General features: G+C 31.8%; 2 protein-coding genes across 3 annotated transcripts; one reads left to right on the plus strand and one right to left on the minus strand.

Annotated features, from left to right (window-relative positions):
• The first annotated feature begins 1,372 nt into the window (after positions 1-1,372).
• LOC110652000 (protein TIFY 6B) lies at positions 1,373-6,725 on the plus strand. 2 transcript variants are annotated; one of them, XM_021807489.2, is made up of 7 exons: positions 1,373-1,663; positions 4,044-4,243; positions 4,520-4,824; positions 4,930-5,020; positions 5,106-5,409; positions 5,537-5,597; positions 6,382-6,725. In XM_021807489.2, exons 1-7 carry the CDS (start codon positions 1,576-1,578, stop codon positions 6,494-6,496), a joined length of 1,164 nt encoding a protein of 387 aa, XP_021663181.2. In that variant the 5' UTR covers positions 1,373-1,575; the 3' UTR covers positions 6,497-6,725. The 2 variants fall into 2 exon arrangements, with proteins under 2 accessions (XP_021663181.2, XP_057987775.1); XM_058131792.1 differs by lacking the exon at positions 1,373-1,663 and adding an exon at positions 1,763-3,255.
• A 1,841-nt stretch (positions 6,726-8,566) lies between these two features.
• LOC110652124 (cuscuta receptor 1-like) lies at positions 8,567-11,935 on the minus strand. Its single transcript, XM_058131794.1, has 3 exons — positions 11,335-11,935; positions 9,631-10,926; positions 8,567-9,447 (listed from the first exon to the last, which is right to left on the minus strand). The coding sequence occupies exons 1-3, from the start codon at positions 11,399-11,401 to the stop codon at positions 8,882-8,884; spliced, it is 1,929 nt and encodes a 642-aa protein (XP_057987777.1). The 5' UTR covers positions 11,402-11,935; the 3' UTR covers positions 8,567-8,881.
• Positions 11,936-15,802: the final 3,867 nt, after the last annotated feature.

Here is a 15,802-nt window from a genome sequence, read left to right on the forward strand (position 1 = left end):
TAAGATCTAATTGAAATTGAATAATTTGGTTACCAAACGCAGAAATTCAATTAACCAAAAAATTAATTACTCTTTTTTAGAAATTTGATTTAATATATGCTAATATTTTTAAATTTGTCATAAAATAATATTTGTCAAAATGTTTAATTTGGTCTCTGTATTTATTAGAGTAGTTCAATTTAATTATTTTTAACTTTTTATCTAAATTAGCTTAAAAATTTTAATTTAAACTCAATTAAGTCTAAAAATTAAAATTTATGAACTAAATTTTTTGATTTAAATAAAAAATAAGAAGTTCAATTTCTTAACTTGATTTAAATCTAAAAATCAAGAGGCTCAATTTATTGATTTTTTGGCTAAATTAAATTTAAATTAAAATTTTTAGATTAAATTAAATAAAAAATTAAAACTAGGCTAAATTAAACTTTTTCAATAACCATAAAGGTGTAATTAAACTTTAAGCCAGTAATCTTTTAAATTCTAATTATTAGAATTAGGGCACAATCAATTTGATTTGAATTGATTTTAGATCAAAATTAGCAATTTAAATCTCGAGAAGAGTCAGAATCAAATCATACCAATCTGGCTCTAATAAATTTCGATTTCTAATCGGTTAATGTGAACTTGTTCAGAAACAATTTTGATGTTGATTTTGATTCCAGTCTGAAAATGATTTGGTTCACTGATATCCACTAAAGCTACCATTTTTTTTTTTTAATAAGCAGTTCAAATCATTGATTCAAGTTAAAGGTTTCAGATGGGCTCCAAACCAGACTTTTAATCGGTTCATGATTAATTTGATTAATTGAATCATTGATCAAGCCAATATCAAATTTAATTTTAGACGATCTTAAGATTCCGTTTATATTATGAAAAATATTTTATGAATTTTTTAATATTTAAAATATTAAAAAAATAAATTAAAATAAATTATTTTTCTGATTAAAAAAATTAAATTTTTAAAAAAAATAAATTTCTTATTTTTTAGATTTTAATAATTTTATTAAAATGTGAGCATATATTATTAATTTAATATTATAATTAAATAATAAAAAAATGATTTTATAATTTTTTTTAAAAAAATAATTTTTATAAAAAATATTTTTATAAAATAAATAAAATCTAAATTTAACCTAAATTAATTTTAATCTGATTCAAAAATTGAATACCTAATATGAAATCTTATATTATAATATATTAAAGTTTTCACTATTATAATATTGAATAAATAAATTTGAAAATGATAGGGATGAAAGTGTAATATTAATTAAAATATATGAGAATTTTAGCAATTTAAATGGTCCATGCTTATCCTTCCAATCCCTTTCTTTCCTTTCTAATTTTCATTTCAGCAACGCAAACGTGGTCTAATAAAATAAAATAACAAACCACTCTGTCTTGTCTTGGTTTACATTTCCCTCTCTCTCTCTTTCTCTTGCTTCAACTCTTGTTTACTTTCTCTGCTTGAAGAAGTAAGCATCATCAATCGTTCTTGGTTTGTTGGACAGCTCTTGGGCAAGCTGGGCTTTGGCTTTTGAGTAAGCTTATTAGCTTTGTGGGTTTGGGTTCAGTCATATGATGGAGAGAGATTTTCTGGGTCTGGGTTCGAAAAGCGTTCCCGTTACTGTGAAAGAGGAGGTCACTGATGGCTATAAGAATTCGGGTACGCTTTTCCATTTCATTTCTTCTTTCTACTTCTTGTTATTTGTTTTACTGGATGCTTTGAGAGTTTTATGTTAGTGCTAATTAATCTTTTGAAGAAGTAATATTTTTTTTTTCTCTTTTGTTAGGAAGCTTTGTTTTTGGTCGAATTCTATCGTCTAAAATTCTGTTTTTGAGTTTTGGCTTCTTTGGTTGCTGAGAAACTGCGAGAAAAGCAAAAAAAAAAAAAAAGATAAGAGACAATTTTTAACTTTTACTGTACCTGGGTTCTTTTCTTAGCAGCTAATGAGTTTACTTCAACTCCTGGGTTGAGTTCCATTTTGAGGTGGATTTGGTTTTCTGTTTCTTTTTTGAACTTCTGGGATTTTTTTTGCCGATGGAATCTTTAAAAGTTGGAATTTTTTTTCATTTTAATTTGTGGTTATGTTTTTTGTTTACAAAATTTTTCTCATCAACCAAACGTGGGTTAAGTATGCACAGGAAACCTTGATGAGAATATAATTTTTTTTTTTCAAATTCAAATAAAGACACATCTTAAGCACAAGCTACAATTTCTTCATTGCAAACAAGCAAGCCTAGGATACTTTACGCATGTGACCTAACATAGCAGAATGGTTTGGAATGGAAAATGGAGGTTAACCGTTTTTTACTCCTTAATTTTGTCTGAGATTTAATTTGAGAGGAAAAGGAAGTATGAATGGAGTTTTGATATTTAAGTCTATTAATCTCTTATCTGCTTTTGTTAATCCTAAGTAAGGGATTAAGGATTATTTTAAATGCTTTTGCATTCATTAACCATTTCCCTTTATATTGTTTTTAAATTTCCAAATAATGTGTTGTTCTTTACATTTTATTTCATTCCCTTTGTCCTTATTATCTTTAGTTTCCACCACCCTGCACCACCTAATTTTTTTAAATACTAGAATTTTGAAAGAGATGCAAGGGATTAAATTCTGGTCTTATATATTATGAGGTAAATACCAGATTAATGAGGTTAGAGAGTATGTTATTGGGGTGGGTATGTTCACCTGTGGGTTAGTTGGTCAAATAGATTGGAGGGTTTCTTATACAAAACAATTTTTTTTCCTTCAAAAATATTATACTAGTTAATTGGATTTTTTTGGGTGATGTCTATATATTTATATTTAAAGTTCCTATTTTTGACTTTCAAGTTCTATTGCGTTGAAATATAAGATAATGTTTTTGCTAACATGCCATGAGCTAGTTCTGTAATAAAAAAATTGGGTGATGTTGAGTTGCCATTTTAAAAGAAATATTGATGTTCTGATTGGTAGTGCTTGACAGATACAACAATGCATATTGCTAATAAAGTATTTGCCCCACCACAGAAAGAAAACTTGACTATAATATCTAATGTAAGAAATGAAATTTTTAAAAAGGAACTGTATATTAAAAGGTACAATGTGATTAAATTATGTTCTTATTACAAGGACTTTTTAAAAATAAAATATTTGTTTTAGAATTTCAAATGTGCTTATTCTTAATGGTAGTGCTTGGCCAGGTGCAACCAACTTTTAAATGGGATAAAAAATTACTCACCAACATCGAGATTTAAAAATCAAGGTTTCTGAGGTCATTAGTTGTCTTCTTTTTCGTCTTTACTTTAAAAATAGATAGTAGTATAGAGTTTGCATTTGATGCTCAGTTATTAGATGTATGTAAGCTTGCATTTTTTGATTGCATCCTGTGAAAAAAATGTGTATATATTCATTGCATCTAACTGAGTTATTAAACTGACTTGGCAACATCATCACAAAATACCAGTGATTTTGTTCTGTTCTGGTGGTAAAAGCTCAAGACTTTTAGCTCTTCTGCTGCTTGAAACTCTTTTTTTTTTGGTGGAGGTTTTAATTTGGGGAGAGCTGTGCCCATTTTATAGCTCATTTGGACAAAGAAAAAAAAAAACTAGGGATTTTCATTTTTTTTAACTCTTCTTGGAAAGGGGTTAAGACAGGCAGAGTTTTTAAAAATGTACTGAAGAATCTTGAGAAATATTTTAATCAAACTTTAATAGGTCTATTGTTTACAAGTTTTTAAAATAAACTTCAGCTTTGTCTCTATGTAATTAACTGTAAAATACATCAATATTCTTTATGGCATGTGGTTTAGTCGTTTAGGAGAGTACTGTAATAATATGTTCTCTACCAGATGTCAATTTCCTATTTGGTTCTTAGTTTTGAGACATTTAAATAATCTGTCAAAATATTGTAAGGATTCAAGGTCATTCACTAATGTATTTATGTATGTATGTGCTTATGTTTTTATTTATTTATTTATAATTAGTCTTGCCAGATCTTAAGTTTTAATTGGAGATTACAATCATAGACACAACTAATTTCCATTTTCCTTCGGTTTTGCAGTTCCAATGAGAGGTTCAGCAATGCAGTGGTCTTTCTTGAAGAAGGTTTCTGCCATTCCTCAATTTTTGTCATTTAAGTCTGGTGAGGAAGAAAAGCCCAGAAAGACTATTCATGATCCCATAGCATCCTCTGGTTTTACTCCAATTTCAACTGCTGATGCTTTAGATTCTAACCAGAAACAATATTCTAGCATGATTCAGGTAGTCATTTCCACCATGTGACTCATTTATTTAGATAACTTATATTTCCCTATTCAACAAATTTTACTTCCATATCCAAGAAAATGAACTTCATCTTTAAGATGAATAAGTTATTAAATTTGACGGTTGTTACATAATGCTGTCCTGGAAGAAGATGAATATGTGATTATGAAGTAAAGGATCAAACCTGTTAAAGCACAAAATGTGCTTTTCATGTTCCTTCCTTTTTTGAACTAATTCCCTTCGGCCCCATCATTTTCCATTTATTAATTGCAGAAAAATATGGCTCTTGATAGACAAGGCGCAAACCATTATGCAATGACTGCCTATGCTGTGCAGCATGTTGATGCATATCCAGTCCATCGCCCCCAGCAAATGAGGATATTCCCAGTCATCAACCATCAAAATCCAACAATTACTGTTTCTATGAGCAATCCTAATTTGCAGTCCCATTTTGCTTCAACTGGGAACAATGTAGGTGGTAATTCTATAAATTCACAATATCTTGCAGGAGTTCCAATTGTAAGCCCTGTTTCTGTTCATCCCACTCCAAGTTCCGTTGTTGGTACCACCGATCTTAGGTATCTCCTAATCTAATAAACATGCATTCTTAATTTCTTATGTAACAATATACTAAAGATGGCTGGAATTGCTGATATAACAATAACATTGGTTTTCATTTGTAGAAATGGTTCAAAATCATCTGGGGCTCCTGCTCAATTGACCATATTCTATGCTGGTTCTGTTTGTGTTTATGAGGATATTTCTCCTGAGAAGGTATCGTTTCTCTGTGCTTTGCTTTCTGAACCTTTTGTTTAGAGCTGATGCGCTCTTTTTATTGATGGTTTACTCTTCTGTACAGGCTCAGGCCATTATGCTGTTGGCTGGACATGGGTCTTCAGTAACTCAGAATAAGGCAATCTCCCCAGTTCTAGTGCGGACACCAATCCCTAGGCCTTCTGCTGATGATGGTTTTGTTGGGAGCAAAATCCATACTGCATCTCCATGCTCAGTCCTTCCAAGCCCTATTTCTGTGAACTCTAGTAGCGCCATTGAATTGACAACAGTGAAATCAGTAGGAGCTTTAGCATCCGCAAATAACCAAATTGAAACCTCAAAGACAGTTAGTTCAGTAGCACCTGGTTCTGCAATTCCGATTCCAGCTGGTGTGTCTCTAAGTCTAAGCTTATCTGTTACTTCTAAAATTACAAAGTTTTCTTTTTAAAATAATTATTGAATTGATCTAGTATGCATATATAACGTCATTGTAACAAAATGATGGTTGGCTTGCAGGGGCTGTACCTCAGGCTCGTAAAGCATCATTGGCTCGGTTTCTGGAGAAGCGCAAGGAAAGGTATGTAGTAGTCTCCTAATTTGATGGAAATAATTTGAATTTTATATATAACCATCCTTGATTGTTATGGATTGGGCTTTTTAATTTATTTGCAATATGTGGATGTATGACATTGAAAGTTAAGTTTATGCTTTTAGGATTTCGATTGCTATAGGACATGAAATTCTGCTGTCATGGCATAATATGTAGTTTCAATTGTATGTGAACTGAGTTTCTTCTTAACTAGCATGGTGACATTACATCTTGTATGATGGATATGTGCTTCATAGTCCTTCATAGTCCTTTGTACACATCAAAAAGATAACATGCTTGCACTGAATAGTGAATATACATGCTGGACTTGAAAGTTGACCCATCAAGTTCATAATCCTTCACTGAATCCTAGAAGCTGGAAAAAACTTAATAAATGTTACCAAATGCCTAGTGGTGGATTCAGTTTTACATAAATTGTTAAAGAATTTTTTTGTTCTGGTAAGTGTTGAAAATGTCTATTCATGATCTCCATCTACCAAGAGCAGATAATTTTGTCAAAAGACTATATATCCCTGTATAAGGGAAACGCCTGAGTTCAATGTAGGTGTGGGGTTGGGATAGTGCCTATCCTAAGCTTGTTAGGAGAACTATTAGGGGGAAAAGAAAAGGAAAAAAGGAACAAGAAAAGAAGTAGATGCCAAAAATATGGTGGTAAATTGATTATAGTTAGATGATGAACTTGCTTATTTGTTTGTTCTTCAATTGGTTCTAACTCAAGTAACTGATCTTAAATTTTTCTGTATGCATTCAGAGTGATGAATACATCGCCATACAATGTAAGCAAGAAATCCCTAGACTGCAGTGCCACTGAATGTGATGATGTGAGTTTATCCATCAATTCTCTATCTTCTCCCGGCCATCAATGAGCTGTCAAGGACACAGAAGATTCAAATCCAATACCATGCACTCTACAACTATAAAGGAAGAGAGATCTTCATCAACGTCTATTTTTAGTTCTTTAATTGTAAGCTCAATTCTTTTTACTTAAAACTGTTAGATTTCCTCAATGTCTTAGATATATTGTTCTTATTATCAGTACCAATTTTTTGAAATTTAACTTAAAATATGTTGTAAAAAATATAGTTTTTCACATGATGCATTTTTCCCTTTATTTCTATTCATAGACTACCACATTCATGATGGAACTGTTTTCATGGAAGAATTTACTGTGCTGTGCAGGGGAATTCTTTCATCTTTCCGGCTGATATTATGTTTTGAGCTTAGTAATTTCTTGAAATCCACATATTAGTCTTTGATATGTTTTTTAGTAAGAATTTGATCCTCAAAGTTAATTTAGTTAATAAATTAGTCCTTGACGTCTAATTTACCTTTAATTGCTTTTCAATTCAAAATAATTTAGTCCCTAAAATTTTGTTTTATTAATAAAATAGTTCATTAGCAAAACAATCTTTATATCTAAATTTTATATTCAAGTAATTATTTATTTTATATTTAAATAATTGCATAAACTTATTTAAACATTAAGGACCAACTTGTTATGCAAAAACATATTAAAGATTAATTTTTGGGTTTTACTATATCTCAAGAACTTAATTATAAATTACCCATAATAATAATAATAATCTCTACTTGTAGCAATCTAACGTGCAAGATAAATTCGGCCAATTATATTCCTATTTCAATTCAGTTGCTTCCCCTTTTTTAAATTTATTTTTTTCCTAATCCTAATTCAATTATGGATTCTAATCCTACTTGAATTTGGACTTCACCGTATATATATATATACTCACCAGGATATATCATAATCTCCAGGATCGTTTGTGCGTAATCATGGGTGGCGAAAGAACCAGTATCAATGACATTCTGAGAGATGAGATATTGCTAGAAATCCTGCATCGGATTCCTTGCAAATCTGCCGTGCAGCGTAATATGCAAGCGTTGGTGCTCTCTAATTCCAATCCCTTACTTCCTTTGTCGCTTCCATGGCCACAACCAACATGATCTCCACCCAAGCGAGGTTATTCTCAAATTTTGGTAACTTGTTCAGAGTGTATGAGTTTTACGTACAATGGTTGCATCGAATAAATTCCTTTTTTGTTGTAACATATTGTAGGTTCCATTTGAAGAAGGAAACCTGGATTGTCAATCAAATACCTAGTCCATGCTAATTACGAACCTTTCTTGGATCTGGAGAACTTTATTGAAAGCGTAGAGCAGAGCATCAGAATACAAAATATCCCCTAGCTAGCTAACAGAGCTTAAGCTAACCAATCCTCGAATTTTACAAAAAGAAACAGATATTTGCAAAAAGAAACAGATATGAAAAGAGTATAAAACTAGGAGATGATTGTCACATTAGCTTGAATGTAGACTAAGCTTGTAGATGCAGACTTACACTTAAAGATTGATGCTATAGACAAGGAGAATTTGACATATGACTACTCTGTGATGGCAGGTGATCCTGCCATTGATGGATCTCTTTTCAGATTAAGGTTGAAAGCTGATGGAGGATCCATCTTCAAGCGCAGGAGCAAGAGTTACACTATTGATGGTGCTGAGGCGAATGAAGAGGAAATTAAGGCTGGACAAGAAAAGGCCATGGAAGCCTTTGTAGGAATATTCAGGCTATGATAGATTGAGGGCTCAAACGCCAACGCTCCAATAATAAAAATTTAAATTTTTAACACAATGTTTTATATTTAAATTGTGCTAAGATCGAAAATTTGAGATTATAGAAAATACAGAGCTATTCAAAATTTGATTTACTACAAAGAATTTTCCTGCGACATGAGAATTAATTTCAAGCAAATTATTATTTATAGCTGGGTGTATGGCCTCATCTCATACACCCAACCATTCAAAAACTTCCACAAGCAAACATTTATTTTATTTTCATGATCAAATTTCATTTTATCATCAAATAATTAAGAATTTAAGTTTGAATATTGCAGAATGAGTTTAAAAAAAAAAATTGCTAAATGTAATTTTTCTTATTTTCATTTTTAGACAAATATTCAAACTTACAGTACTATAAATCTTGAGCAGGCTTGCAGAGTGACTACTTCTCATTCAAGAAATGAACAGCACACAGGAGTACATAGGAAGTTGCAAAGTCAACAAGCTATGTTTATAGCTCATCTAGCTGACTGACAGAAACAAGTAATAAATGATGTTCTGCAATCAGCTTCAGCTCATTATTCTGCAACCTTCCCAGCTTACACAACTACAACACAAACTCAGCTGACTCATAGCAGACCCATGGTTTCTAAAGTACATAGAAGACCCAGGCTTCAATAGCATCTAAACACAAAAGGAATATTGTCCACCAGAAAATAGTAGAAGTTGGTGAGGCTCAACTCTATCATATAGAACCATGCTCTTCGCCAATATGGATTTATGTACAAAACGGCTGCTATGGTCAACAACACCATGGCATAAGAAATCAGAAAACTCACATGGAAAGCATCAATGTCCACAAAGCCACCATCCTTTTTATGATATTTTTTATCCTCCTCCGAAAATCTTGGCATTATTGATGAAGAAAAGCAACTTCTAGACAGTGGAGGTCCACAAAGGAAAGGGTTTCCCTCATAGCTACTATTCTCGAATGTCGCAAATTGTGCAACCATCTCAGGTGTCCTACCAGATAAATTGTTGTGCGCTACACTGAAGACAGCTAGAAAATATAGTTGAGTGAGTTGAGGGATTTTGCCATTCAAGTTGTTATAGGAAAGATCCAAGCTCTCAATTTGCTTTAGGTTTGAAAATGATTGTGGAATCAATCCCGTCAACTTGTTATGGGACAGGTTTAACAGCAGGATTTTGTCAAGATTTCCTATTTCAACAGGAATTTCACCTGTCAAATTGTTGCAGGACAGATCGAGTCCTAACATGAGCCCGAGAATCCTTCCTTGGAAATAACGCAATGCATTCTTTGTTGTAACCTCCAAAGGTTGACTCATAAAACTTATAGGAGAACGCATGTGAATACTTTCGTCATGAGAATACCTACGAAGGCTTATGCAAGGGGGAACAGGACCAGAAAGATTATTATTAGAAAGATCAACCAAACTCAATTGGATTAAGTTGCACAACTGAATTGGTATTTCACCTTCAAGATTATTATAAGCCAAAAGAAGATAGGTCAATCTTGAAAAATTGCCAATCCATTCTGGGATCCTTTTAGTGAAATAGTTGTGACTAAGATCCAATATTGTTAAATCAGAACAACTGTAAAATGCATTCGTCAATGGTCCTTGTAGCCAATTTTTTGATAGATAAACTTCATTGATCATTGGAGGGACAAAGCTAGATGGCAGGTTTCCAAAGAAATTGTTCTCTGACAAATCCAAGATAAGAAGAGAAGTTATATTCCTTATCCAACCAGGGATGCTACCAAAGAGTCGATTATCGCTCACGTCCAACACTGCCAACCCTGTGCAATTAATTATGCCATATGGGATACTTCCAGTGAATTGATTGCCATCCAACAATAATAGAATCAATTCTTTGCAAGTAGCCTGTTTTGGGAATATCTGGCCTTGCAAATTGTTGTTTGAAAGAATGAGATGATCTAATGAATTGCATCCAACAATCAAGTCTTGGGGTATTATGCCTGATAGTCGATTGTTGGACAAGTCTAATTCTGTCAGTTGACTCATTTTGCCAAATGATGAAGGAATGCCACCAGTGAGACCATTTCCAGACAAGTTTAGAGAATTTAAACTTGGAAAACATACTCCAATTTCTGTTGGAATAGAGCCATTGAAGTTGTTGTCAGAGATGTCTAAGTATGAAAAATACACATGGGAATGAATTGGCAATTGGAGAGGCCCCGAAAGAGAAGAGTTGTGCAAGTAAAGTGCGTATAATTTTGTGTTGTTCCTGATCAACCAATGTGGAAACTCTCCCTTCATTTTAATATTTGACATATCAACATATTCTAATTTATGCTGATAGTAGAAGAACTTGGGAAACACTCCGCCATCTCCTTGACCTGACAAATATAGGGTCCGTAGTTGAAATTTTGGTGTCAGAGTAGGCACATCTATATCTGCATATATTTCATTCTCATGACAATCCAAGTGCTTGAGCTTTGAAAGGTTGAAGAATGGCAGAAGAGAGATTGGGATTTGGAACAGGTTGCTTGAAAGATCTAATGTGTGCATGGATGTGAGGGTCCCCAGGGGAGATAAGGAGATATTTCCGATGAAGTGATTTGAAGATAGATCTAACAGTTGAAGGGATGTTAAATTTGCCAGACATAAAGGTAAAGTGCCACTGAGATCATTGTTGCTCATATCTAGCTTTTGAAGATATTTTAACTCGCATAAACCTAAAATTATTTATGTGAAAAGTGTTAGTACAAATCTAAAATGTCTCTATCAAATATCAATTTGTGAGGGTTAATTATGGTAAAAAGGACAGTCTAAGCTTTGCTTTCAAATATATTTTCATTTTTAGAAATGTATAAATAAGCAATTTGAAATTTTTGAAAGACTAGTAAGGGTCTATGTTTATTTTTTATTTATTTATTTTTTTTATAAAATGATATACTAAACTTTATTAAAATGTCTTAAGTCAGCAAATAATATAAAAATTTTAAAAATTATTTTATTTATTGCATACTACTAAAATTGATATCATTTTGTCAAATATTCAAGTGAGTATAAAAAAAATTCATAAAATTCCTTTTTGTAATAAACCATGAGTGTGACAAAAAAGAGGGTTAAAAGAACCTTACCTTTGGCTGCAGGTATGGTGCCGTTTAGTTGACAAGAGGACAATAATAAAATCTTAAGAGAGGGCATCTTTTCGATGTCTTTTAAGAAGTTGTTGTCGAGAGTAGACGATCTCAAATCCAAATGCTCCAAATTTTTGAAATTCGGCAAGCCTATTAAAAAATAATATTGCTGTTTTTATTAAAAAAATAATAATTCAATTATGTGTTTAATAACACAATTAAAGAATGAAAATTGATATTTTAATATAATGATAAAGGTGAGATTATTTAAAAATGGAAATCACAGATAAACCTTAATATTATGAAAATATTATTCATCAAATATAGTCATTAAATAAATAAATAAATAAATAAAAGAGCTTAACAGATAAATCTTGACATGTATATTGTATAGCTCAAATGAAGTTTTTTGAAGGCTATAAATGAGCTTTTTTTTTTTTTTTGTTTAAATCTTATCGAATTACCTTGACTAGGTAAGTCAGCATTGAGGTCTTGCATAGATAAAAATTTAAGAGAGGGCAATGCTCTAAGGCTCTTAAAAGACTCTTCATCCAATGAGGAACCATCCAGGGACAACTCTTCCACGCTTGAAAAATTACCCATCTCTACTTAATGAAAAAAAAAAAAAAAAAGGGCAGAGCTCCAATGAAACTAGGCAAATTAATCACAAGTATTGCGGCATATATGCAAATAATGACTAATGAGAATAACTTGAAGGAGTTTTGGGCATATCTCAAAGACCTACCTTGAGCAAATATTCCTCCTTTGAAGCTGTTATGCATTAGAGAAAGGATCTTGAGAAATGGGTATGCCCCTAATAATTCTAGCTGAATGCTGCTTCTTCCATCCCAATTATTGTCATCAAGGAAAAGAGAGCTCAAATTCCTAATGATTTTGACATCTGCAAGTGAATGAACAAAATATAGTATTCAGACATGTGTTTTTATATCTTCGATCATGCTCAATGCCATTATACCAATTGGCAAGCCAATGTGATCTTTGGACATCTTAGCAAAGGAGGGTTGTATTTTATTGTTCATATTAGCCTACGGGGCTTAAGGCTAGTCTATATACACACACACTTACTTGTAACAAATTGCTTCAATAGTGAATACAATTATGTTTTGTGATATAATAGAGAAAAAATGTAATATTTAATTTATGGAATTGGAATCTATATTGAAAATACAATAAAAACCAACAACCAGGACCACCCAACTATTAATGCATGTATCAAACTTTGTTTTAACTGGCATACCTCTTGAGTCCACAACTTTGGTAATTCGATTTCTTCGTAGGCTCAGTACCTTTAAGCTGCCCAAAGCATCCCATTCTAGATATAAGAAGAAGTAAAACAAATCCTATATAATTAGCATGTTCATCTAATAATTGTGGAATGTTATTGAGTTCGTAAGAGAACTAGAAGTAATATTTTATAAATAAATAAATAGAAAGAAAAAGAGAAAGTGAAACTCACTTTGAATATCGACTGTACCTCTCAATCCACAATCATCCAAATGTAATTCTTTTAAAGATGAAAGATCACCAATGGATGATAGGGTACTATTGCCGATGTCATTAAAACTTAAATCAAGAAATTTCAAATTGCTAAGTTTTAATAGTCCTTCAATTGTGCACCAAAGCAGATCTAGTTAGTGACTTTACATGTAATTTTCTTTTTTTTTTTTTAAAAAAGTGTGCATATATATATTATACTTTTAAATTTTTTAATATATATTATTTATTTATTTTATAATATTAAATTTTTATTATTGTAAAATAAATATTTTCTTAAATAATTATTCAATTTTAATCACAGAAAAGTTATAGCATAGCTTTGTTTATATATAAAAAAAAAAAAGAAGGTCATTATTTTTAACGGTTGAAAAAGAGTAATTTTATTATGATGGAAAACTTAAAAGTTTTCTCTTAGAAGGTTTAATTAAATTTTGAGAAAATGAAAAATTTTCAATTCTTAATTTTGAAAATTGGCACAAGTGAACATGATACTTTTTTCTTGTAATTTTCTTAAAAAGTTCTTTTTGCAAATTACCCTAATTTTTCACAAGTGAATAACTCAAGAATCTGCAAATTTTCAAGTCTTGATAGTCCTCCACAAGTCAAAAAAAAAAAAAAAAAAAACTATTGGTTAAAATTTGCTCTTGAATAAGATTGAAAAATAAATAAAAGGAGACCATGAAAAATTATAATATAAAAATATCACAATTTGAGCTAATGATGCATACATTTTGCATAGTCATTTAGGTCCAATTTCATAGCCATTTTATTTGATTATTAGTCATTATTAGCTAATTTCATTAGTTAATTAGTTAGTTTTTCATAATTGTCGATTTTGGATTAATTTGTAATTTTTACTTTGTTTTGTAGGAAAAATGGTGTTTTTGAAGGACTAAAGAGAAATTTTGCCATTGAGGAGTGACTTCTACAGACAAAGATGTCAAAAACAAGTTTTCAAGCTGAAATATGCATTGAACAAATTGTGCATAACTTGCCGCATAAGCTATGCAGATCTGCATAAGGAGAAAAATCATTGTTCCAATACCTGCCGAAATGTGCATAAGGAGACTGCATAGCTTATGCACATTCACGCCCCCCTTATGCACTCTCACGGAATTGTGCATAACCTATGCACCAAGTCATGCAGTTTCGCATAAGTGAACCAGAACCAGCCGAAAACTGCATAAGGGACTGCATAACTTATACAGTCCCATAAAGGTTTCATTAATGAGCTGGTAGAAGATTCCCTCAGAAAATTTCTCCTAGAACACACCATTTTAGGGCTCCATGTCAGAAAATGCTATAAAAAGGACCCTTATCCCATTTTAGAATGGGGGAGAAAAAGGAGCAGAAAAGGAAAGGAAGAGGAGAGGCAGAATTTGAAGAGTCACTTTCACCTTCCACACCATTTTCAATCAAGATTTGCAGATTTCTTTATTTCCTTACATTTTTCCTACATTTCTAGTGTTTAGTTTCTTGTTTCTTAACTTGGATTAAAGCTTTATTTCCATTTAAACTCGATATATCTTGTAAGCATTATGGGTAGTGAGTAGTTTACTTTTGATTCTGGAGTAAGGGTTGTAATATTTGAGATATTTTGTGGATTTTGATTGGGTAATCTATATTTTGTGGTCTTAATGAGTTTTATTCATTTCTTGTGTGCTTAATGACATGCTTAGTGTAGGATCCCATTAAGTAATGTTCTTAATCCATGGTTGAGGCACCGAAAGGAGAAGGCCTTGTGATAGATAATCAAGGAATTGGACTTAATTAACTTAGATCTAGAAATAGACTAAGGATTAAGAGGATTCACAGATTAATTAAAGAACTTAATGGGTCTTAATTAACTCTAACTCCACGAAAGTAGGTTAGATTGATTAAGGCACTCTTTGTCTCACTCGAAAGGGAATTCAAAGGATTTAAGAATTAATCTCCTTAAAACCCATAAGTTTCATAAGATTGGATAACCAATTTAAAATCCCAAAATAGCTCGAATATGAAATCCCGAACTCCGGAATCACCTTTTTATCATTGTTAATTTCCAATCAAATTTAATTGCTTGCCATTTTGAATATTGCCATATTTGAACTTGCTTATTTCAATTTGATGCAATTTTAGTTAAATCATTACATAGTTGAATAGATTATCAATTTTGCACATATAAATTTCATACTCCAATACCCATTCAATCTATTGTTTTAATTTCAAAATTAGTTCAATTTAGTCAACTTTTTATATCAAAAATTCAATCATTAACACAACTCCTCGTGGGAACGATATCTTTCTCAGACATTTGTACGACCCGTGCACTTGCGGTTGGGCCACATCAAGTTTTTGGCGCCGTTGCCGGGGAGTTGTTTGTTTAAGATTGAATTCTTGATTATTTTAGTTGTTTTTAGTTTTATTTTTGTTATCTTTTCATTTTGTATTTGTTTGTTCTTTTTCAGGTACTCTTAATCTTTTATGAGAAGAGCTAGAAGCACAAGTGACACATCCTTATTGTTCAATCCTGAAATTGAGAAATTTTGTAAGGCCAACAAGAAAGAAACCAGAAAAAGAAAAGAAGCTTTGAGAGAAACTGAATTAGAAGCAGACATGGCTGATGAAAGAATTAGAATTGGTGTTGGTAATGCTGGAAATGATCGAAACAATGAAAATGTAGCCCAAGGTGAAGAGGTTGTAAATGCTAATGTGCCTAGGGGAAGTATGATGGATCATGCGTTTCCTCGTTTTGATGACTTGAGAGAAAGCATAGCAAGACCAAGAATCGATGCAAATAGCTACAAGATAGATTTTGGAGTTCTTCAAATGATCCAAAACTCCCAATTTGGGGGACATCCTTCTGAAAATCCACACACACATCTGAAGAAGTTTGCTATGATCTGTGACATGCAAAAACAACCTGGAGTATCTGATGATGCAGCAAGATTGAAGCTATTCCCATTCTCTT

This window comes from Hevea brasiliensis, chromosome 13, assembly GCF_030052815.1.
Source record: "Hevea brasiliensis isolate MT/VB/25A 57/8 chromosome 13, ASM3005281v1, whole genome shotgun sequence".
NCBI classification, from domain to species: Eukaryota; Viridiplantae; Streptophyta; class Magnoliopsida; order Malpighiales; family Euphorbiaceae; genus Hevea; species Hevea brasiliensis.

Bases quoted from the DNA above. Each gene is read 5' to 3' on its own strand.
- LOC110652000 (XM_021807489.2), top strand. From the start codon at position 1,576: ATGATGGAGAGAGATTTTCTGGGTCTGGGTTCGAAAAGCGTTCCCGTT. The intron at 1,664-4,043 runs GTACGCTTTTCC...TCGGTTTTGCAG, and splicing joins TGATGGCTATAAGAATTCGG to TTCCAATGAGAGGTTCAGCA. The intron at 4,825-4,929 runs GTATCTCCTAAT...TTTCATTTGTAG, and splicing joins GTTGGTACCACCGATCTTAG to AAATGGTTCAAAATCATCTG.
- LOC110652124 (XM_058131794.1), bottom strand. From the start codon at position 11,401: ATGCCCTCTCTTAAGATTTTATTATTGTCCTCTTGTCAACTAAACGGC. The intron at 10,927-11,334 runs GTAAGGTTCTTT...AAATAATTTTAG, and splicing joins CACCATACCTGCAGCCAAAG to GTTTATGCGAGTTAAAATAT. The intron at 9,448-9,630 runs GTCCTGTTCCCC...ACAATTTGACAG, and splicing joins TTCTAATAATAATCTTTCTG to GTGAAATTCCTGTTGAAATA.